The sequence below is a fragment of the Anthonomus grandis genome, chromosome 16 (genome assembly GCF_022605725.1).
Source record: "Anthonomus grandis grandis chromosome 16, icAntGran1.3, whole genome shotgun sequence".
Lineage (NCBI taxonomy): Eukaryota > Metazoa > Arthropoda > Insecta > Coleoptera > Curculionidae > Anthonomus > Anthonomus grandis.
The window spans coordinates 6,977,883-7,003,471 of NC_065561.1; the positions used below are offsets into that span (position 1 = coordinate 6,977,883).

Sequence of the window (25,589 nt, forward strand, 5' to 3'; positions counted from 1 at the left end):
TTTCGTAATTTTCAAAATATTCATTCTCTTCGTAGTATTCAGGGGTTTCGAAAGTGTCTTGATATTCTTGTTCTTCACGGAAATTTTCATATTCTTGTTGGGATTGAATATGGCTATCTGCTAGATATGCTAAGTCGGTAAATGGGTATGGCTTTTGATTTTGGAATGTTGAATTTAGATTTCTGGGATATTGCCTTTGTGGATTGCGGCTTTGAATTGAGCGCATGTGAACGTCTGTGTTTCTACTTATTGCAGACGGCATTCTACTTGTTGTAGACATTGGGGTTGGGGGGCTGGTTAATTTATTTGAATTTTCTTTAGAAAATACATTTTTTGGCTTGCCAAAAACTTGTTCGTTAGTGGGGAAATGTTGACGTACGGGTTGGGGTTGAATATTTATAGGTTGGCTTGGAAATGGTTGTTTAGATATTGCACCTGTATTATTTGAAAACTGGGGTTGAATGTTGTTATTTGGCATTGGAAAGGGATTTTGAAAAGAATATTGATTTTGTGGAGGAACAAAAGATTGTTGAATTGGTGGGGGCATATGGCTGAAATTTTGGCGATTATTTCTTTGGGGAGATGTTCTATTTTGGGGTGTATTATAAATTTCTTGTCGTGGAATGAAACTACGAGCATTTATTTGCTGTTCGATAAGTGAATGGTTTAGAACAATTGAACTTGCGTCATCAATATTTTGGGGATTGTGTAACATTAAAATTGTTCGAAGCTCGCTAGGAGAGTTAGACATTAAAACAGTAACAATTGTTAATTCAGTTTGCTCCATTAAAGCGTCTTTTGTACCTTGAGTTAGGGAATCATCAGCAGCGATTTTTAAGGAAATACGAGATTTTAAAATTTTTAATCTTTCTATAAAATCTAAAATGGGCTCTTTTCTAGATCGAGTTAAAAAATTTAACTGTTAAGAAAGTACTTGACGGTTTATTCTATCGCCAAATTTTTGTCTTAAGGCGTCTTTTATTTTGGGCCAGGTCGTTAGATCCGGTCTACAAAGTAAAAAATCGCCTGCTTCTTCGGTTAATTTAGAACATATTGAAGCAAAAACAAATTCTTTGAGAGATTCATCTACAGTGCCTATATAATATATATTATAAAATTTGTCTACACTTGAAATAAGAAATTCTAGATGATCACTATTGCCTGTAAATGTTTTAAGAGTATGAGCAATCTCTTTTGCTGCTGTAAGGGTAGTCATATTTAATGAATTTGGTTCTAACGTTAAATTTGTTAAATTTACGTTTCTTAAAGAAATATTTGAAAGGTTTTGTGTAAGATTATCAATTTCACTATTTGACATTAAAATTTAACTAATGTAAATGAATTATCGCACTTTTAGTAAATTTAAAGTATACTTAATAATAAATTGCAAAAATTAAAACAAATAAATTCCAAATATACACACAACAATTATCATAAAATTAAATGGGAGTGGAAAGGAAAACTCACTTACGATTTTACTTCTCGCAACTATGGTCTTCTTGCCTTGGGTTGGTTTCAATGCCTCAACAAACAGTTAAAACTGACGATTTCTTGGCTTCAGCAACGTTTTCTTAGACTGCTTGCACAACCAGGAATCTTTGAGACATCTACATGAACGACTGCGCCAGTGATGGAATTATTATTGAACATCTACTTTTTAAAAAAGGATTATATTTAGAACATCCCATTATTGGTGCCCCATACGTTCAAAAAGCATTGAATATCTATAAAAATTAAATTATATTTAGATACTCCAATAATAACAAAATTAAAGTTCAAAAAGAATTTATTTTTGACAAACAAAGAACCATTATATTTTTGAAAAATAATCCATCTGAAAAAGATCTCTGTGACATTATTAAAGAACATTTTATACCCAAAACTACATACTGCCTACATTTCATAAATAAATCTCTTGAGCCACTTATAATCAGAGTTTTTCAAAAATACTTTAAAAATAATTCGTTTAACCTTTACATATCCAATACCCTATTAGAAGACATAACAGACGTAGAAGACCAACAATTAAAGATTAAATATTATCACGAGACCAAAACTTCCCACCGAGGTATTCAAGAAAATATTATATCACTTAAGAAACACTTCTACTGGCCAAATTTAGAAAATGACGTCAAAATGTATGTTAACCTCTGCGAAATTTGCCAAAAAACTAAATACGAAAGACATCCTAACAAAATCGTTTTTAAACCCACCCCTATTGGTCACGGACCTTTCGATCACATCTATATAGATATCTATAAAACACATAATACGTCCTTTCTAACCGTAATTGACAGCTTTTCTAAATTAGGACAAGCATACCCTCTTTTAACACCCACAGGAATCGAAGTAGCTAACAAACTTATTACCTATTTTAATCATTATGGCCTTCCCCGAAAAATTACTACAGATAATGGCACATCCTTTAAAAACGAAATAATTCAAAACCTCTGTTCTTTACATAAAATTGAAATTCATTATTGTACCCCTCACAACCCCAACTCAAATAGTCCAATTGAACGTCTTCACTCCACTTTAAATGAAATTATTCTTACCCTTAAGCACCAAAAGCCAAAAGAAAATATAATAATTCTAATGAATTATGCCATTCTTTCCTATAATAACTCTACACATAGTGCATCCCAATATACCCCTTTTCAAATTGTCAGAGGCAAATTAGACTATAAAAACCCTCTAGAGCTCTCAAACGAACAAAATCTTTCCCAATACATGCAAGAGCATGCAGAGAATATTAAAATAATTAATCATGAACTTTATGAAAAATTAACAGACCAACGACAATCTTCTTTAGATAAAGTAAATAAAGACCGAAATATAGTAGACATCGACCCTAACAAACCACTTTTTGCGAAAACGTTTCCACAGAAATCAAAAGTTAAAGAATCAGATAAATATAAAAAAGTAACCAAACCTGTTACACAAAAAACTAACGCCATAGCCACCCAAAATAGACGAATACATAAAAACTTATTAAAACCACAACGTAACCTTGTTTCAGATGAGACAAATCATCCCATTCCTGCTCCTCCTACCCATAGCTACGAACTTAGAAGTAAAAAGAATTAGAAATCGCATATTACCAATGGCCATAGGAAAAACCTATATATCAGCTACGAAATATACATCCACTTTTCACATAAACCTCACAGAAATCGAAATTCCCCTATATAACATAAAAAACATACTAACTCAGGCAAACAAAACTGTTTTCAGTACAAGTCAAAAGGAAAGCTTCTCAATTCTTACATCCTATAAATTTAATCAAACCTATGAATATTTTCAGACAATTTTAAGAAATACCAAGATTTTTCACAAACCTAATCGATCAAAAAGAGGATTACTTAACGTAGTAGGTAACGCTGAAAAATGGCTCTTCGGTACCCTTGACTTAGACGATGAAACCCGCTATAATAACTATTTCGATATGCTAACAAAAAATCAAGAAATTCTAAATAACAACTTTAATAAAGAACAATCAATTCTATCCTCTATCACACAAGAATTTACTAAAAATTTAGAAAAAATAAATACCAATCAAGCAATTATATTGAAAAAACTAAATTTACTTGAGAAAAATCAGTTAGATTTATCTAATGCCCTATATATGTCTTTAATATTAGACAATATAATGTTGCAATTAAACACTTTAAATTCCGTAATAAATAACATCGAAAACGCAATCTCATTCGCTCATGTAAATAAAATGCACAACTCTATACTCAATCCTAACCAACTTTTAAATTTAATAGAAAATATAAAAACAATATATGGTCCAAACCGAATACCTGAATTTAAAGAATTAGTAAACTTTCATAACTATTTATCTGTTCAAGTAATTATCAAAAATAGCTCAATTTTATTTTCAATACACACCCCAATTGTCTTTCCCAACCACTATATACTTTACAAACTCTACCCAATACCCATTGGAAACAAAACCATTCTCCCTTCCAATCCTTATATCCTACTCACAAACGATAACTACTGGACCATAGAAGAAGAATGCCCGCAGCTAGAAGACGTTTTCATCTGCAAGCAAACCACCCTCTCAAAAGACGAATATTGCCTCTTCCAACTGCTAACAACGTCAACCAATATATGCCCGTTAACCAATGTTAATTACCAAAAAAGTACCATTCAACGCCTAAATGGTAACGAAATTTTGGTCATTCCTGTGCAGATGACAATCGCCCGAGACAAATGTCAACAAGGACTCTACAAGATCTCTGAACCAAGTATTGTTACCCTATCTATGTGCCCCGTTGAGATAGATAACAAAACATACGAAGGCGAAAGAAAAACGGAATTCCAATATGTGTTAGAATTGCCAAAGTTTTCGTATGTCCAAAGCAGCAACAACAATTCCAAATTAACCCTCGAGGAAATAAACTTGGATGAACTGAAGACAGCGCAGAAAATATTGTCGACAATCCAGTTACACCCTCTAGAGGCGCCCGAAAATTCCACGTACCCGTGGATCGCTCCAATCTCATCCATTGCCGCCCTCATATGCGGAATCCTGCTGTATATTGGACGGAAGAAATGGAAAAAGCCTGTTTCATCCCATAGAAGCCACCACTACGAGAACGACCCCTTCGACGGCCCTTCACAAGAGAGTCGAAAAAACGAGCAGCCATTGCAGCCCTTATTTTCCGAACTTAAGGAGGGAGGAGTTATGTGATGCAACCAGGCCAAGAACCTCAGTTGACCCCATACATAATTATTATTATTACAAATATTCCTGAATCAACAAAATAATCATTTTAATATTATTAGGCTCCATAAAAATTGCATTATATAAAATCACTTATCTATTAATTTTCGACGAATAAAGTTGTAGTTAATTGATGGTCAAATTTGTGTAGAATTTATTTTGAATTAAATATATTCCTTTTTTAAAAAGTAGATGTTCAATAATAATTCCATCACTCGAGTCTTCGTTCAAATTAGGTGGTAGTTCATGGGGGCCTAGTATATGGTTTCCAATAATACCACACCAAATGTTAACTTTAAATTCATGTTGGAAATGACGACTGACAACTGAATGGGGGTTTTCAGTATCCCACATATGAGCATTTCTAAAGTTAAATACGCCGCGTCTAGTAAAGACGACGCTACAGTCGGTGAATAACACTCTGCTAATAAGCATTGGATCTGCGTTTTACACATTTTTAAACCGACGACAAAACGGCATTCTGGCAAATCTGATGGGATCAAACACCGAACTGGTCTAAAGTGGTATGGATAGAGGCTTTCTTTCTGAAGTACTTTACCAACACAAGATTTGCTTAATCCCGTAGCTGCCGCTATTCGCCTAGTACTTAACCTTAGGAATCATACAATGGTTGTCGTAAATGCTGTGCTGGGTAACTGTTGAGAAGTGCGGCTATGTTAGTACAGTCATGTCTTTATTAGGTACCCAGCAAATATAGTCAGGCTAAGACAGAATACTCTCGACAACTACAATCCAACAGGGAATAACATATCTCAGGAAATTAATGGTTACTCTAGTTCCTAATATGCGGATTTGGAATGCACAGGCGAGGTCCTATTACAATAAATGCCTTATTGTACTACCGAGGCTCTGGCGCAGTTGACCGTTTTTCCCCTTTATTCGTGGGAATGATATGGAACAATATATAAAGAAAAAAAGAAGGCAGCACAATAAAATGGCGAGAAAGTCCTCAGCTGAAATTAGAGCGGAAGAAACTCCCAGAAAAAAAAATTAAGAAAGACTAAATAGACTCAGTGGAATAGGTAAAAAGAGGCTAACATACCTATTCAAAAATGGCATAGTAAGGAGAAGGCATACGCTAAAGCTCTAGAGACCAAGGAGCCAAGGCAAGACACATGGCCCGAAAAGGCAAAGGTCTAAAGAGGAGACACCACCTGAAGCCAAAGCCAAAAAGAGTTCCAAGGATAAAGAACAATCCGGCTCGCCAGCTTCAGAATCCAGCATCAAACTATCGGTATCCACTCAGAAGCGGCCAACTGCCTCATGCAAAGATATCACAACGGGAGTTAATATTGCGGTTCTGGCGAGGAACTACTTCAAATAGATCTCCCGCGACCTAACAAATGAACATCCTTCAGAGTATGGCTCTGAAAAAAATTGTCTGGCAAGGATCAGGCCACAAAACCCGAACCTTAAACTTTTTCTGAGCTGTACTCACAAGGCAGGATACCTAATCCTGCATTATAAGGATAGCGTGTCATTTGAATAGGTGAAGTTACACGTCACCGACTTACCACAATGGGTCGGATGCTCACCTCTATGGTATAGAAATATAAGATTCTTCAATTTCGAGTTGCAGTTAAATATTTGCCAAACTCGACTATGCTGGAGACGAGCCAGAACTTAGATCTGTTACAGGGACAAAACTAAGGCCTGTTTGTCGAAACGTGGCGACCGCTAAAAAGGGCTGAACAAGGCTCTTCTGTTATTTTTCATTGGTTTTTTTTAATGGACTAAAAATTAGCAGCCAGTGTGACGAATGCTTGAGGACAATTTTTGGCCAAAGGCTGAGAACATAAGTGATTTAAATTTGAAAGAAGAGAAACCCCCAGATTTGGAAGCCCTCCTTCCAAATCAGAAATAACCGGACAAATCTTTCTCATCTGCATCGGCCTAAATTAGCAGAAGGTTTGCTGTTGGCGCCTACAACATAGAGCTTATGCATAGCTCTGGATATACATAGCGATTAGCTCTGGATATCAAGAGGCCATATACTTCATGTTAGATCATAAACACTCCTTTCTGAAGTGAGGAGGTCGATAAAGAGTAAGTTGGTCTACAGAAGCCCCAGAGCAATAGGTTGGTTAAGATTCTCATACAGAAATCTCGAGAATCTGCGCAGCAAAGCAAGATTGAAATTCAATAGAGCCAAAAGAACTGGAAATTGGTAAGGATACGGGGAAGCCCTTACCACCTATAACAAAGAGTTAAAGAAGCCCAAACAAAATCATGGAAGCCTTTCTGTAAGATTTTAAGGACGTCTGATCCACAGTCAGGCTGCACAAAGCCCTTTGAACGGGAGCACAAAGCCGATAGGCACACTGAAGGGAGTGAATGGCACCTACAAAGATACTTTTAATTGGACATTAGAGGTTATTCTTAGAACTTACTTTTCTGACTGCAGGTTTGGAGCTTCGGATATTGACACTCAAGTGGTATAGCCACATGTTCAGCAAAGGGTGACAAATCAGGTCATCAGGAAGATGATAGTTTATCTTGAAAGAGTGAAATGTGTTGTAAATTGTTTTATACCTTTCAAGTCACCAGGGCCAGATGGTACGTTCAAGCCCTACATTGAGAAATGTTCCAAGGATTTGGAGGACGGTAGTAGTCACATATATCCAAGGGCGAGAATAGCTTCTCGAAGTGATTTAATGGCCCAAGTGTAGGACTTGGGCCATTTAATCTATCCTCTTTTATGTTAAAGATAATTGAGAAATTTTAGACTAATACCTTAGAATGCAGGTACTCTTCATGAATCCATTGCATAGACTTTAATTCGACTAACAGAAGGGAAAATCAACTATTAGGGTATTGCAGAAAATAGTTCGAAAAATCGAAAAGCGTTGAAATCCAAGGAAACAGCCCTGAGTGCATTTATTGATATTGCGGGTGCCTTCGTTATTGCCGATTTCGTCGCAATGAAAACACCACTCCTCTAATTGATAAGCTGATCCGGCGATAATAAGATGGGTCAGTTATATGCTGAACCAAAGGTCGATTAGGATTCACGAATCTCAATGTCACTGTAGTTAAGGGAATAGGCAGGGTATTATCTTAATCATGCAAGATGTCCTGAATACGAAATGTGATTGGTGCACTATGGAGAGGCTATATATAAATCCGGCGAAGACGACCATTATACCATTCACTAATAAAAGGGTGATCAACATCCCCAGTCTTTGCATGAGCGCTATCGACGTCGTTACCGGGGTGAGGTATAGAGGGTGAAATATCTGGGTCCCATCCTGGAGAGAAAACTCACTTGGGAACCGCACCTCGAATCAATACTGAGAGAGGGTACGAGGAACCTTTAGATGGCAAGACAACTACTCGGAAGATCCTAGGGGCTGCGCGCCAAAATGACCTATTGGATATATATCCAAAGGGTGAGATCCACAATACAGTGTGGGGCTTAGATTTAGTGGAAAAAAACCGAGCAGAACCATATCGAATATATGCAAAAACTCATACGCGTCACAGAGACCATGAAATTAACCCTAATGCTAGACATGGAGGCTCTTTTAAATCTAACACCGCTCAATCGAGGCAGTTACGAGGGCAATCTCTATCTACAGAAAAAAAACCTTAGGGAGGCAACCTTACTGGTCATCTGGCAGTCATGAGGAGAATTTGGGCTATACTTGATATATCTCAGGCAGGCAACCATAGGGACCCAGTATATCGTCTAGAATACCGTCTGTGTTAGAAAAGGGTCCTCTTCCCTACAAGGGAAGAATGGTACGCCCGAAGGTGGTTACGGGATGGATCGCAAATGTCGAGACACGAATAGTGGAGCCTAGAATACACAGATCCATGACACACACCAAAGATACAGCAATTTTCTAAGCGGGATTATACGCGATAAGGGGACACAGGGGAAAATATGAGTTAAGATAATCTCGGATAGCCAATCGATATTTAGAGCCCTGAACTGCTGTATATATAAGTCCAGATTACTACTGGAATGCCACAGCAGGCTCAGTGACCTGGCGACTCGGAACTAGATCACTCTAGTTTGAGTACCAGGGTATGAGGGCCAGGCCAGAAACGAGATGGTGGACATCTACGCAAAAAAGAGACTGAGTGGAACTTTATTGAATCCACTCCATATTTTGGGTTTAACAAGGTACTCTTTAAAGAAGAGATTGTGAAATGTACTTTGTCCAGGATAACGCGTCATTGGAATGACAGCAATGGGTTGGTTCACTTCAAAAAGGTCTTAAACTTTGAGGCTGGGAGGGCAAATTAATAATACTACCATTTAATACTTTAATACTAGACAGAAAAAGCCTACGTGCGCTAGTAGAGGCGCTCAAAGGCCAATACACCTGCAACGGTCACCTATACAGAATAGGCTTCTCCAATACAGACATCTGCAGATTTTACGGTGAGGAAGAGGAGTCGATGGAAAATAATATTGCAAATTGTGGACTATTGGAACAAAGGAGAAACAGGATTCTACATATATATACGCTAAGTGAAGAGGATTTATTAATGCTCCCACTAAAGGAGCTAAAACTGTTCGCTAACCTATTGGATAGAGAGGGACAAGGAAACCACAATAGATCCACAATAGTAGCAGAGCCAGTCAAATGTAATGGTGACAAGCGTAATAACGTTACATTTGGAAAAGTTTCGCAATAAAAGATGATTTCTTGAGCAACTTTTCAAGGCTGATGTTGTATTGTAATGCTGTCGAAAGTCGTACTGATCTTGCGCATTTATATCGACGGCGTGACGATAAAACGGCTTAAGAGCCATTCGTCATTTATTTCAGGAGACGACAAAAACTTCTAATTTCTATATTTTTTGTAATTTTTTTTTTGCTACAGTGTTAAAGATTATGACACATTTCTTAAGAATTTGTTGGTTTTAAGATATTAAACTATTAATTACTTATTTTGATTTGTTGTGCTTAAGTATTTTTCCCTAGAATCGACTGGCGTTTACGTCTTTTTGAAAGGCGTTTAAGACTTTTGGGTTTTAAAATTTCAGTCATTTTTGTCGGTTAGGTGCACTTACGCCTTTTGAGTTTTTGGATTAGAAATTAAAAATATTGCTTAGATTTTTTCAATTTTTTGGTACAAACGAAGTACAAAATACTCAAAATGAACATACCTCGTAAATGCGAGACTTGAAACAACAACTAGAAAATTAAACTAAACTATAATTTTGAGCAAAATACAGTTAAGCAGTGTACTTGGATGCCTGTGAATGAATCATTCTTTAAATTGACTACAGAATTAAAAATAAGTTAAACTTACTACTACATTCGCGATTGTGGTTTCGACTACGGTTTGTTCGGGAAGAGAGTAGATGTTAGTACCTAAGCTTTCTTTATCAATCTTTTGAGTGTCTACAGTCTCTTGATAAATGGGAAAACTTTCAGTGGGATCACTCAATTGTAAACTTAATCCGTATGCCTCATTGGTGGCAAAACGTGGTGCTTCTAACATGAATAATTCTGACTTAAATAGCGCATTATGCTGCCATGCTCCTGCCAGACGATCATTATCCATGACATTGCTCTTACCCTGAACCTCTTGATTTTTACATTTTAGTGTAAATCTCTTATTTTCTTTCCGCAGGAAGTCATTATCACGCTCTGGACAAAAATGTAAAAAAGGCTTGAGCGACATCAAAAACCCAAATTTCAAACGACTATTACATTCAAGAAAAACTACTTTGACTTAGGTAGCAATGGTTTTTTCGAAAATTAATGTGTATAATAATTTATATAATTAATAGAATTGTTATAATTAACTTAATTTATATATTTAACAAATTTGCTAGACGGAACTTTTTTTATAAGCAAAAAATATGCCATTACATTCACATAGGCGGATGGCGCATAGGCAAACCTAATAAATTAATGCGAAAAGGCGTAACCGTCAATAACAAATAATTGTCGGTATTTACGATTTGAATTAGATTGAAGCAAAAAAATCTATCTAGGCTACCAAATATGAATAAGACCTATCTTAATAATAAGTTTTTCTATGTAGCTTTGAATGGAAACTGATATTGCTTCAAATCCAGTTAAGCTTAAGCTTTCGCTAAAGAATTAAATATTCTAAAACATATTGCTCTCAACAACGGATTTCCTTTTCATTTAATAGACAAAATTTATTACAAATTTTTAAATAAATATAAATTGACCTACAATATTGTTCATAATAACGACTAAATAAGTTCCTTTAAATCCTTGACCTTTTTTGGTTCTCTCCATAAATTTAGTAAGACTCTTTAAATCCCTAAATGTAAAAATCGCGTTTAAGACAGTCAATAATTTAAAGAACCAATTGGTCAGTTGGTAGAGTAGACAAGGCAGGCATCCTTTCTAAATCGGGATTTTACTCTTTAAAATGTGATGATTGTAACGCAGTATACATTGGCCAGTCTGGAAGAAAAATCTCTACACGCATTAAAGAACACATAGCGCTTTTTGAAAAATTTAAAAATACCAATGTCAGTGATACCAAATCAGCGTTTGCGAATCCTTTGCTGGCCTCTACTCATAATTTTTCTCCGGGGGTGGGAGCTGAAATGCTTCATGAATGCCCTAAAGGTAATAAGCTTGACCTTCTGGAGAAAATGGAAATTACAAAAGCTAAAAAGAGTCCTGTTATTAGCCTAGAATTATCCAAATATCCCTGCTCGAGAGTAGGGATCAATTCAGAATCAGGCAGTTCGCACATGCGCAAAAAATATATCCTTACAATTTTACTCGACTTCACCAAATAGTAAATAAGTTATTTTTTATGCTTTGTTAATGTTTATTGTTTTTCTTGTAGATAGATTTCACTTAACCTAAGAATTATCTATTGATTTTTTTTTAAATCTATTGACATTTTTATTCCAGTCCTAATGTTTAAAAAAATATAAAGGTCCAAAACCAAAGCAATATTCAAAATTTCAAAACAACTTGTGTTTAGTACATAAACAATCAGAATCAGCTGTTTACTGTCAGCGCGTCAAGCGTTCGGGTTCCGTACCATGCAGAATTGAAACGGGAGCGATTCCGGATATACTTTACGGCGCAACGAGTTCTGCGCAGTTCTAGAATCATCCCAAAATCGGAACCAAAACAAAGCTTATGTTGTTGCGTTCCACTTTTTAATTTTTTATTTTTGCTTTGTACAATTATAACCTTAAAATTATTGTTTATTTATGTACTGTGAAGTGTGTGGATAGCTTCTAAAGGTTTTTTTATTGTTTTATGTAAGTTTTTAGTTTTGTTTAAGTATTATTTTTATTTTAGGCCTGATGATGCTCTAACTAGAGCGAAACACGTGTAGCCCGTTTAATAACATGTTGTGAGACCGTGACTTTGTGTTTTTCTTTGTTTTTTCGTTAATTTTGATATTGTTTCATCCTAGGCGTAAGCGACCTTTTAACACGGCAGAATGGGGGTTTTTGATTTTTGCTTAGAATCTGGTTTGGAAGGGTATTGGCGGTAGGAATCTAAAGGTGTTTTTTTTCACGGTTAAGCCATTTTATAGATAGGTGCACATTTATTAGTAATAAATTTTGAGACCATAATCTCATTTTCGTAATTTTGGCGCTTACGCCGTTTTGTCGTGACGCCGTCGATCTATAATTTGAGATAAGAAAACTTTAAGGTTGGTAAATTTAATAAACTTTTCTAAATTTTTTGAAATTATTGGGATATCTGATATAGGTCTAAGGTCTCAGTAGTCCTTTTGACTGCTGATTTTAGCTAACATTTTAGGAAACATCAAAAAAATAACGCTTTTCCAAGCAGCAGCTCGAAATGTGAGTTAGGTGAGAAATAAATTATTAAATGCAATGTTGGAGGATATTCGCAGAAATACAGCCGTTACTAGTGTCATTAGATTTGAGGTCTAAAACTATTTTTGAAATTTTTATAGCGGTGGATGAACGAAATGTTAGAAGCTAGAATGCTAGAAGCGAAAAGCTAGATATCGGAATTAAACTAATATTTAACGAAATATTTAAGTGCGTCTGGGCTGTACATACACTGATGACGAAACATAATTAATAGTATCAGGGTCTTAAAGGCTTACAGGTATAAAATGATTGGAAGATTTTTTAATGCTAAGTTTATGTATAGCTTTCCCATAGTTTTTTTTATTTTTATTCCTATTTTGTTGAACTTTTAAATATACTTTCTTTTCCTGCTCGATGCCCTTCACTAAATTACGAAGCAGCTTGTATAGCCAATCAGTTAAACTTTTGATACCTTTATCTCGACAGCTCTTTTTTTTTATAAAAAGTATAATATTTTTATTAATCGATAGACAATAAAATATAAATTCTTGAGATACCTAAAGGAGCATAAGTAACAAGAAATATTGCTGAACAAAAAATTCGTTGTTTTTTTAACAACTTCGAATATAGTAAATACTTTCCCAATTATCACTCTAGAGCAAAGAAAATAATTTTTGCCAATAAATGTTAAATAGTTATGAAAACAAACTCCAAGTCAAAAAAACGTTGAATTGACTTAAATCAGCATTTAGAATATGAGAACATATTACATTTGTGGGTTTATTAAAATGAATAACGTCAATTAACGTTTATATGTTTGCTGCCACAAGTAGCTTCGTGAATTACCTGGGCATAATCATCTAAAAAAAGGCAATCCAATAAAACATTATCTGAAAAATAATGTACATTGGAAAGAGCAAGGGATTATAATATTATCATATTGTGGACATGCAAAGGATAATTTTATTATCAACATAATGAACACAATGGAATAAATCTTTCCTTGGAGGACTATAGATCGATCGAACCAAAAAAGCTTCTTTTCCAATAGCAATTTAATATTATATAAGCACTACAGGTTGAGATAAATCAAAATCCTTATAGGTTGTAAAGCTTTCACGAGATTTTACGATTGAATTATAATTAGAAATTTCAAAATGGATCCCGTACTATATATAAGTTAAGTCTCAGAAATGTAATACCATCAGTTCCAGCTGGTGTCCTTAAATTCCAGGGGTGATCAATCAATCAAATATGCTTTATTGTCAAAAAATTTAAAAAAATTTGTAGACAAAGCTGTACATAAAAAGCAAAACACACAAATATATAAATCAAAATACAAGTACTAAATAAATAATATATACAAAAGTGGGTACAAAAGACATAAATGTACCTGGTCAAATTTCCTATACTAAATGTAAAAAGTAAGAAAATAGGAAAGTAAATAAAAATAGTAACAAGAAATTAAAAATAAAAAAAAGTAAAAAAAGTAACAAAAACAGTCAAAAACATTAATACAATGTTTAAAAAGCCATAAAAAATTTTATAGAAATTTAGCAATACAAAATATTGCTATTCTACATCATAAAAAATTTAATAATTAGCCAGTGCGTGCATGATACTCAAAAATGAATATTAAAAAAAAATTATCTACTGTATATAAAGCTCTCTCCAGTAAATATGATTTCAAAGCATTGCGAAATCGAGAAAAAGATGTCAATTATTTAATTTCCAAAGGCAGATGACTGTGCATTTTTTTAGCTCCGCAAAGAATAGAGCTTTTTATTAATTCTGAACTTGGGATTAGCACATAAAGATCATGCTTTGCGTTTCGAAGTGGATAACTGTGAGATGGTCTATTAGGAATTTCTGATATATGCTTGCGAACCAAGCAAATAGTTAATATTTTAAATCTTTTAAACATTTCTTGGCAGTGAGCTCGACTATCAAGTCCTAGTAAATAGCGAACCGCTCTCTTTTGTAGTTTAAAAATGCGCTCAAACTGAGTCGCACAGCATGTGCCCCAGAATGGAAGGACGTAACGAAGATGGGACTCAAAAAGGGCATAATACACTGTTCTTGATGAGGAAAGATTTAATTCCCTGGAAACTGATCTTGTGGCAAAATAAGCTGAACTTAAATTTTTAGATAAAACATCAATATGTAATTCTAACTTCAAAGAGCTGTCAACAATAAGTCCCAAAAATTTCACAAATTTAACAACGTCCAAGCTGGTGTTGCTAAGTACAAAGGGTTGAATAGTACCTTTATAAGATAAGACTTCAGTTTTTGAGATGTTTAAGCAGAGAAGATTCGAATCGCACCACGATTTAATGTTGATAAGGTCTTTAGCAATAGTTGCATGAAGTGCCGCAACATCCGGATTGCTCCATGTAAAGCTAGTATCATCGGCAAAGAGACATAACTGAACCTTGAGGTACCCCACATTGGCCCACTATTGGTCTACTAGAAGACATGGTCGTATCAACCTTTACGAGCTGACTTCTGTAGCTAAGATAGGACTTAAACCATTCGAGAGGCATTCCTCTGAACCCATAGTGCTGTAATTTGTTGATCAAGATTTGATTGTGTAAACCATACTATAAATATAAAGCCTTGGAGAAATCACAGAAAATATTTGCTGTTGAATGATGATTGTTTATACAGGAGTAAACACTGTTAAAAAGGGAGAACAGAGCATCATTAGTGCATTTATTACTCAAGAAGCCAAATTGATGGGGAGTTAGTATTTTATATTTAAACAGGAATGATAATAACCTTTTTTTAACCAATCTTTCTATGATCTTCGATAATGTTGGAAGAAGAGCGATTGGACGATAATTTGAAGCTAGATCTTTATCTCTACCTTTATGCAAAGGAATAATTATTGCAGTCTTAAGGCAGTTAGGTAAGACTTCATTTTGAAATGATTTGTTAATTAGGTTTCTCAGGTGGTTTAAGGTATTATCAGGCAAATTTGAGAACATTTTTAGAGTAAGACCATCTGTATCAGATGACCATCTGTACCAGATGATTATTTGTTTTATTTATTGTACTTTGAAGCTCTGTTATTAGTACAGGGGTAAAAAAGAAACTCTGTAAGTTTTTATTAGAGAGATATGAAAGTGGATCATGAGAAGGTGTTATAGTAGTCATTAGGTTTTTAGGCACGTTTACAAAGTAATCGTTGAGATGCTCAGGTAAAAAGGGGGTAGTGCTAGTTGAAGAAGGCTTATTTCTTAATTCGTTAACAATAGATCATGTTTCTTTAGCAACGTTACCAGAATTAGCCAGCCTGTTATTATAATAAATATCTTTTGCGGCTTTTGTCGTCTTGTGCCTCTGTCGTCTTGTACCTTGCGTCAGGTGTTCTATAAACACAAACAATATAGAGGTCATATAACTTATGGTTAACGATGGAAAATTCAAAAACTTTTTCAGATAATAAGTTATCAAACTTAGTCACTGGTAAAAAATCGGTGATTGTAGATACATTATTATAGTACCTCCATGGGATAAATTACTTCTGTTAAATCTTGCTATTGTAGTGTAATTTTTAATAAAGACAGGTTCATCTATGTTTAACCAATGTTCAGTTATAGCAACAATTTCTGGAAAATTTAGCTCTTCCAATAAAAGAAATAGATCATTAGTTTTGTATCTTAAGGACTGAATATTATGTAGAAATTGTCCGATTTATCAGAGGGTGCTTGATCAAAACCTGTACAACCTGTGAACGCACATTAAGAGAGTTTTTTGAGGGTTAATGCTAGTAATATTCCTTTACTGTATAATAGTTGCTATTAAAGTCCAGTTTAACGATATATTAGAATGGTCACCCGTCAAAACACCAGCATTTTAGTTCTCAAACAATGTAAATAGAAGGTGGATGACATTGTTTGGCAGGTGGAATGCTGGTGTTTTGACGGGTGACCATTCTAATATATCGTTGCACTGGACTTACAATACTTTTTATTTCACTCTTTTTCACTGTATTAACTAAATGCCTTAATTTTATTATAAAAATGAAGACCTTTCTTAAAAAGAACCTTTTGAATGAACTATTAAATATTATCTACCTTAGTCATTTTTTTTTCAAAAATAGGCTCATCACTAAAAACGGTTATTATTGAATTATAATTTTTTTCTAAACTTTAGATATTGAGAAATTTGAGTTGTGAAGTTAATTATAATAATCCCTTTAGATTTCTTTCTATATCTGACTATTATTTTTCTTATTTTATCACTGTAATTATTAAAAAAATTAAAATTTTTGTCATTTTAATCAACTCTAACAGTAGAAAAGTTAAGAATTACGACGATTTGATATAAATTACACTATGTATGAATTTTGCTAATATCTTTTTTTCTTTAAGAAAATCTGCACTTACCTCAGCTGGATAAAAAGGCGCCTGTAACGAAACACATATAGCGTTGCAAAAATCCGCAATCCCGATAGCGATTAAGGTTAGCCATTGTCTCCTCGTAAAGTTGACCATGGTCACGTATAACTAACTAACTAAATTATACAATAATTTCCAAAAACCGTTGACTAGACCTCTTATCAAAGTTTATTCACACTTCAAAGTTCAAATTAATAAAAAAATGTTTATATTATAATATCCGATTTCACTCACTCATTTGCATAGAAGTATGATAATTCCATAAATATCAAGAAGTTAATGTACAAGTATTTTCGGACTACCATGATTTACGATGCTCTAGTCAAAATAATCAATGATAAGCCTTAGTCATGAAATAAACGCTAAAAATTAAACCTAAACGTTCTAAAGTGAAATTAAGACTAATTTATATTTAAATACCAATTCTTAGTATTATAAATTTTTATATTGCCACGAAGAAATGCGGTGCCTTCGGGTCAAGGGTTGCTAGATATTGTCATAACAGTTCATTTGCAATCGTTATTGCTCGAGATAAAAACTTTTCTTTGGATAAATATGTCTACAGATGTTTAATATTCTGTCAATTTAGTATTGTTTTGAATATACGCACTTTTATTAAGAAGTCGATCTATAGTTAACATTTCTGAGAACTCAACTAAGCCATTAACCCTCACATCATCAACATGAGAAAGATCTATGGAGAACCGATTAAGGGTCACGTCCTAAAGTTTTTGGTTGGCAAGGAAAGTATTACGCCTATAGCAGAGATCGTCCAGTCTGAACCAGTTTTTTTAGCTATATATTGAAGTTAAATATTGTTATATTGTTGTATTGTAGTTAAATATTGTACGAGTTTTATTTATATTTTGCGTTTCAAGTAGCCTCCATTGTGTGTATACTTGCATCTTAACCCGTAGCTACTACTGATGGGTCCTATCCTATTTTTAAATAGGGTATATTTTTTAAGTTTGGCAATATTTGATACTCGCTGTCTCGGTACTCCTTCGCAATACCATACGCGTGATTTCGCCGGCATAGATTCATACTTCAGTATTCGTTCGTGTCGGCGAGGTTCGAAGGCAGTGTTTACTGAGGTCCTGAGGACCCATCAGTAGTAAATACGCGACAAATTAATAACTGCTTATTGGTTTGAAAGTATCTATTTCGTTGTTATTTTTTACAAGATATTTATCTATTTCACAAGAATAGGTACTAGTGGCCATAAGGTATAAGTTAATAGATATAAAATGTGTTTTTTTACTATCTTTCAGTAAATGCAACGCAATGGCGTCCTGTTCTAGGGCATTGTCAGAAGATGCGTTAAGAAATATTTTAGAGTCTGAAGACTTTTGGGAAAGTATGGAAGACTCAAACCAAATGGGCTCGAGCAAGAAAAGTGTTGGTGTTTCAAACAGAGAAGCTGTGTTAGAGGAACTAGAAAGATTGGCTGAGGAGAGTGACGAGAATGAAGAGGACAATGAAGAGGACAATGAAATACTGAGCGACCACAATTCCGAAACAGAGCAAGAAAACTCCGATTCGGAAGAAGAAGAGTTGCCCATCAGGAACAGTTGGTATGGGAAAGACAATATTAAATGGTCAAAACAGCAGGTATTAGAGGTAGGACCCCTGCTCATAATTCGGTTATTATCTTGCCTGGCCTTATTGGCCCTGCTCGTAATAATCCTCCATGTGAGCCTGTAGATGCTTGGAGTCTACTAATTTCTAATAAGATGATACAAAAGTTAGTTGATTTTACCAATTTAAAGATAACCTCCACCAGAGAAAACTATAAAAAGTCTAAAAGGTTTGCTCAGTCACAAACTAAATTTTGGCCTTCGTTTACTGAAAATACAAACATATGTGAAATCAAGGCGTTTTTTGGGTTGTTGTATCTTCAGTCCATCTTTAAATCTAATCATGAAGATGTCCGTTCTATGTGAGCAACAGATGGGACAGGAAGACCTATTTTTCGTGCTACTATGAGTCTGGCCAGATTTTCGTTTTTGTTGAGCTGTCTCAGATTTGACAATGTAGAAACCCGAAAAGAAAGAGTAAAAACGGACAAGTTGGTCGCTGTGTCGGAATTATTTGATGAGTTTATAGCTAGATCAAAGTCATGTTATTCACTGGGAATTTACCTAACTGTAGACGAAATGCTTGTACCGTTTCGAGATAGGTGTGGATTTCGGATGCATATTCTGAACAAACCAGCCAAATATGGAATTAAAGTGCTGGTTTTGGCTGACGCTATAACGCATTATCTCGTAGATGCAGAGATTTATGCCGGTTGCGAAATAAAAGTTGATGGTGCAAAAAAGCCTACATTATCAAATCCAACAAGAGTGGTTCTTAGGCTTGTGGAGTGTGTTAAAGGCACCAACAGGAACATCACCGGGGACAACTGGTACAGTTCAGTGGAACTCGTCGACGAACTCAAGAAAAACAGTTTGACGTACGTGGGAACTAGGGTTGCTAAGTTTTCCACAAGCCAAAGGAGGACTTTTCTGGAAAGAGGGGGGGAGGGGGTGTGCATGCCTGCATGGAAGAATGAGAGGTTTTCGTAGGGCGGGAAGCATGATGTAATAAAATTTAATAAATGTATAATTTCATGCAAACATAAATTATATTTCTTATATTGCAATTTGCAAACATAACGTAAATAAATTTTGTAAGGAAAATAAATAAATTCTAACGAACAATTAATAAAAATTAACAACACAAAAAAAAAGGAAAATATTATATGCAAACTTAATCTAATAACGCAAAACGAATCAGTCTAAAAGAAGTGCCTATTGTGGCAATACAAATAAAAAACGAAACTTAAGAAAAACTTGACAGAAATTAAACAGATACTGATAAAACGACATACAATAATAATTATCAGCTCTTAGGGAAACAAAAATTTATATTTCTGCTCAGATTTTGCGGCAGATAATAAAGAATTATTTGATTTTATTTTTTTGTAAAAATCAACACACTTTTCGGGCTGATTAAAAAAAATTATAATTTCGCTTTTAATTAGCTCTTTTGAAGCTTTGTTTCTTTCATTTCGCCACTTCGTGTTCATAACAGAGAAAATCCTTTCGGGAAAAGCGGAACTAGCTGGCATGCTTAAAATATATGATATCACTCTAAAAATATTAATAATGTTGGGAATTTCGATTGCATTAAAAATGTTTACATATTTGGCTACCGTATCACAATTTATAAAATTAGGATCTACTGTTTTCAGCCCATCAAAAACTTTTTCAAATACCTGGCACTCGTCAAATAATTTATCACAGTCTAATCCTATTATGTCCTGCAAACGCAACCGCGTAATAACATTAATAATGTCATCATAATTAAAGCATTTTTCACTTAGTGATATTTTGCTTAATAAATGTGAAGTTGAATTTTGGTCCAGTTCACATCTATCTTTACAATATTTTATGGCAATCTCTAGAAATGAAGCAAAATCTGCCTCAATACTTTTCTTTTCGCTTTCAGGTATTTTTTTCAAAAGCTCCATAACCTTAAATCCAAAAAATTTCTTATTGACCCTATCAGATAATTTAGTTAAAAATGTCTCTATTATTTGAAAGATGTTTAAAACTGTTGTGTCATTTGATTCTAGTTTTAATACCGTGTCTTGAAAAATTTTTAGAATGTGGGATAAAAAGTTTAAATATATTAAAACCTTGTCTGGAATTTCATTATCAGTAGAGATTAACATGGCTGATTTAACTACCTTTGGTAAATCTTCTGCCGATAGAAAATAAGATTTTAGAGCATCCCATAACAACACAACTCTATCAATAGCCGGTGCCATTGATAGCCATCGGGTTGTTACATGACGTAAAATTTCTTTAAATTCTGTATCAGTAAAATCGCAAAATTCACTGAATTTATCTCTTCTTTTTGCCGAGTTGGAAAAGTGAGCATAAATTTTTAGAATGATATTCTCCATATCTAGATTTAAATTTCCCAAAGATTTTTTTAAACTGTTATGGATTAAATGAGCATGACAGTTAGCTTTAAAAACATTCTTATTTTTGTCACATATTAATTTGTATAAAGAATTGTGTTTTCCATAGTTGGAATTTGTATTATCCGCGTTAAAGGCTGTAATATGGGTAAAATCTAAGTGTAGTTTTTTTAATGAGGTTTCTAGCATTTTAAACATACTCTCGCTACTTTCATCATTATTCTCAACAAAATCTAGAACTACGTTTTGAATACCGCTTTTATCAAAATATTGTATACAAATTGAAAAAAACTTTCTATTTTTTTTATTTGATGCGTCGGTCTGTATAGCAAAAAAAATATCTTGTGACTTTAAATTAGAAACAATATTTTCCAAAATAAAAGGTGCTAAAACATTTTGAACTATAGCAGTAGCTTTTGTTCTTCCACAAGATATTTTTTTTGCTATTTTAGAATCTGAAAACGTTTCTGAGTCTAGTTTTAAACCGCAGTCCAATGAATTGTATGACATGCTATGTTTCACACAATGATAAATATTGGCAACTTCTACAGCAATGACTGTTAATTCCTCATCAGTGTTTGATTTAACATAAAAATTTGTTATTGATTTGCTCGTTGAAGCAGCTTCACTCATTGAACGATGACTGGCAGTTTTTTCGTGGTTAGAAAGAGCTGTATATCCCTTATATTCTACACTAAAATGCGATCTACATATTACACAATATGCCTGAGTTGTTTTTTTATTTTCTTCTATATTAAAAGGATATTTTTTCACCCAGGAAAACTCTTTAAGCCAGGCGTCATTGAAATAGCTGGAACGCTTCACTTTCTTACTTTTTGGAGTCGAAGTTAATGATTGATCCATAATTCAATATATAGGGCCTGTAGTAGCCCAAATTGCGATAAATCGCTCAATCTGGCCACACTGCTGATAGATATTATTAAAACAGAGACAAGACAACACTAAAATCTAAAATCACCAAAAAAATCAGCCGGACCTACACCGCCGCCGCCGGCGCCGTCTGTTACAAACATAGACGTATAACCAAGGACATATCCTTGTTTATACGTCTATGGTTATTGGTTACAAAATACCGCCGTCCGCCGTACGGTACCTACGCTACAAAAATAAAACAACTATAGGGGCGAAGGGCGAGACATCTATCGACTGCTATATGAAATGTTAGCGTAAGAAACTCTTAAATAAAAGAAAATAATAGCGATAAATATAGCAAAATAAAGATAGTCGCTAAATAGCCGGTAAATTGACTTAAAAATTAAAAGCAGGATTTAGTGTAAAAGCAGTTCAAAAGGAGGACATTTGGGTAGAAAAGGAGAAAGGAGAGCTCACAGCAAGAAAGGAGGACTGTCCTCCCGAAAGGAGGACACTTGGCAACCCTAGTGGGAACCTTACGAAAAAATAAAAAATCTGTACCACCTGAATTTTTACCGAACCGAAAACGTGCAATTCATTCATCAACGTTTAGATTTACTTCTTCAACCACTATAGTGAGCTATGTGCCAAAAGAAAGTAAAAGCGTTATATTACTTTCTAGCACGCATCATGACAATTCTGTCAACAAAACAACCAAAAAGCCGAAGATAATTCATTTTTATAATGAAACAAAATCTGGAGTTGACGCATTAGATGCGAAATGTGCGTTGTATTCAGTATCAGGAAGAACTAACCGTTGGCCAATAGTAATTTTTGTTGCTATATTGAACATTGCAGGGCTAAATTTTCGAGTATTGTACCAATTTGCATCAAAATAAAACGATACTCATTTATCAAAACTCTTGGGAAACAATTAATAGATGAACATTTGCGACTCAGAATGGCCAACAAGAAGGTGCACTCAAATGTATGAATCCTCATTGCTGAACTTTTGGGGGTTGCGAATCCAGTTTCTGAGCAGCCTTAAGTACCTCCTGAAAAAAGTTAAAGAAAAAGGTGTGCCATATGCCCCACCAACAAGGATAGGAAAACTGCTATCCAGTGTGACATATGTAAGTTGCCCATTTGCAATCAATGCTGCAATAAATTGTGCCCTCAGTGTTCTGAAACATAATTTTAGGTTTTTTTCGGTTTATGTACTGTAATATACCCAAGTAATTTTAAATTTTTGAATAAAAGTTTTTTTTTATTGATTTTATGGCAATTTTATTATTATGGGTCCTAAGGACCCATCAGTAGTACATATGTAATAAAAATGTGTCGGTAGTAGTTCAGGGTTAAATACGATTTCCACATAAATTTCATTTAGCCTCAGCATGGGCCTACTTGAAAAATGTAATCTTCAATATGGGGAGAAGTAGATTTTTTTTGAGTATTATATCTTATAGCACTTACGATAGGTATCTAAAATAATTTTAGTTTCTATAAACGTAGCTTTGTAGAAGCCAGTAGGACCCAAAATTTGGAAAAGTGTATTGAGTAGCCCCGTTTTACGGTTTTTAATTTTTGAAAGCGGGTGCTCTCAAGGCCGGTGTTATGCTTCGTCTGCAATTGTAAATAATGTTTATTAAGTTTGGTTATAGAGCAACAGATTCAAGGTCTAATTCGCAAGCCATGACAGATTTTGGTAAAATACAGTCCACTAATTAAATAAACACTTTAAATTATTTTAAAAACAGTAAGTGAAAATATCAGATTTATTAAAACAACTTCAGTTCATATAGAATCTTATTAGAGCATTTGAAGCAAAAACCTAAAGGTTGCAAGTTCAAATCCTGCATTAATTTTTTTAATTTTTGATTGATTTGCCATCGTAACCGCTGACCTTTGTCAATTTTAAAATATTATTATGGATGACCAAAACTAAACACTAAACAAAAACGATTTAAAATCTAAATACTTATCGTAATTTAGGATTGATTAATTAGATAAAATTTGCCTTCCTTTTTTTAGCACGGCTGAATATTTATGATGACTTCTTTCACTAATTAAAGAAGTTCAAGAAAGTTTAGAATGAAAACAAATCACAAACTGAAAATAGTTCTAAAGAAATTTACGATATTCAACACACAAGCCATAGAGTGGAAGGATGTACAAAATAAAAGACGATCTAAAAGACCCAACTCTCTTCCGTTCCCATCGATCCCACGGATTACCTACAAGTACTTCTGCGGTGATATAGATCCATAAATGATGCCACTAATAGACATAAACAAAAAAATAACGAAATGAAAAACATTCAAAACTGACAATCTAAAAATAACTGATCCAAAAGACATAAGCAACGAATTTAATTTTTTTTTTTACAAATATCGGTATAAAAATAGCTGATAAGATCAAGCAAAATCTAGATAATTAGAAACAAAAAACACCATTTATTAAAAATAAATTTAGAGATTCACTACTTTTAGTACCATTAGATTAACTGGAGATAAAATCTATTATAAGTTCTTTAAAGAATAATAGGAGTCCAGGATATGACAATATAACCAGCCAAACAAGCTAGTATCGAATGATATCGTAAAGCCAATGTATCATATTATTAATATCTTATTAAGTGGAATGTTACTAACGTATTTAAAAAGACAATTATTATTCCAGTTCATAAACAAGGCAACGCACTTGTTATAGAGAAGTCCCTAGAGACTTTTTTTGGGGGAGGGGGAAATGAATTACTAAAAATTCCCAACTTGAAACCATGGTTTTCCAATTTAACATTGTTAACAACATCTAATTACATCTAATTTTTCCATAGATAGTAAAATAAAATTGATTATTATTAATGTATCAAGTGTTCAAACTGATCCCCATTTACTTCTCGGCAGAAAGCAAGACGGTTTACCAACTCATGTAAAACCCTATCAATTATTTTGAGTGATATACGTCTAATTTCATATCTAATTCGATTTTTCAAATCTTCAACGTTGTTTGGCTAGTCAATATAAACTTTACTTTTTAGGTACCCCATAGAAAATAGTCGCAGGGATTTAGGTATGGTAACCTGGCCGGCCACTCTATTGGCCCTCTTCGTCCTATCCATCTTCCTGGGAACACTGTATCCAAGTAATTACGGACATCTCGAAAGAAATATGGCGGTGCGCCGTCTTGTTAAAACCACAAATTATCTGTAGGGACAGCAGGGTCTTATTCGTCTAGGTATAGGGCAGCCAAAGCAGAGATAAGATCTTCTTGAAGAAAATTGAAATAGCGTTGTCTTGTTAAGTTTTCTTCGAAAAAGTATGGCCCTATTACTTTATTTTCCACGATACCAGCCCAAACATTAATAGATTTACGGTACTGTGTATGAGCCTCAGTTGCCCAGTGTGGATTTGACACTGACCAGTACCGATAATTTTGCCGATTTACGACACCGTTTAAACAAAAAGTTGCTTTATCCGAAAACAAAACTCGTAACACAAACTGATGGTTATTATTGCAAATGTTCATCATTTGCTTGCAGAATTGGTTTCTTCGATCAGGATCATCCTCATTTAATTCGTGTATTAGTCTAATTTTATAAGGGTGGTGTTTATTTGCATTTAAGATGCGTCTTACTAACGTTCCGGCTATATTATTATCAACTGAAATTTGTGAAGTTGCATTGTTTGGATTTTCTTCGACGGAGAGCAAAACTTTCAATTTTGTTTCTTCAGAAATTTTTGGACGACCTGATCTTAGCAAATTCCTAACATGACCTGAAGTTATGAATTTGTACTCTATTCTACTAACTGTTCACTGAGAAATAGGGTGG

At 34.2% G+C, this 25,589-nt stretch overlaps 1 protein-coding gene across 1 annotated transcript in view; it reads right to left on the bottom strand.

The window, feature by feature from the left end:
- Positions 1–17,315, bottom strand: part of LOC126745629 (MFS-type transporter SLC18B1-like) — a 77,695-nt gene extending 60,380 nt beyond the window's left edge. The window contains exon 1 of the mRNA XM_050453560.1: positions 16,903–17,315. Within this exon, the coding sequence (XP_050309517.1) occupies positions 16,903–17,010 (108 nt within the window). The 5' untranslated portion in view covers positions 17,011–17,315. The remainder of the gene's footprint in view (positions 1–16,902) is intronic.
- Positions 17,316–25,589: the final 8,274 nt, after the last annotated feature.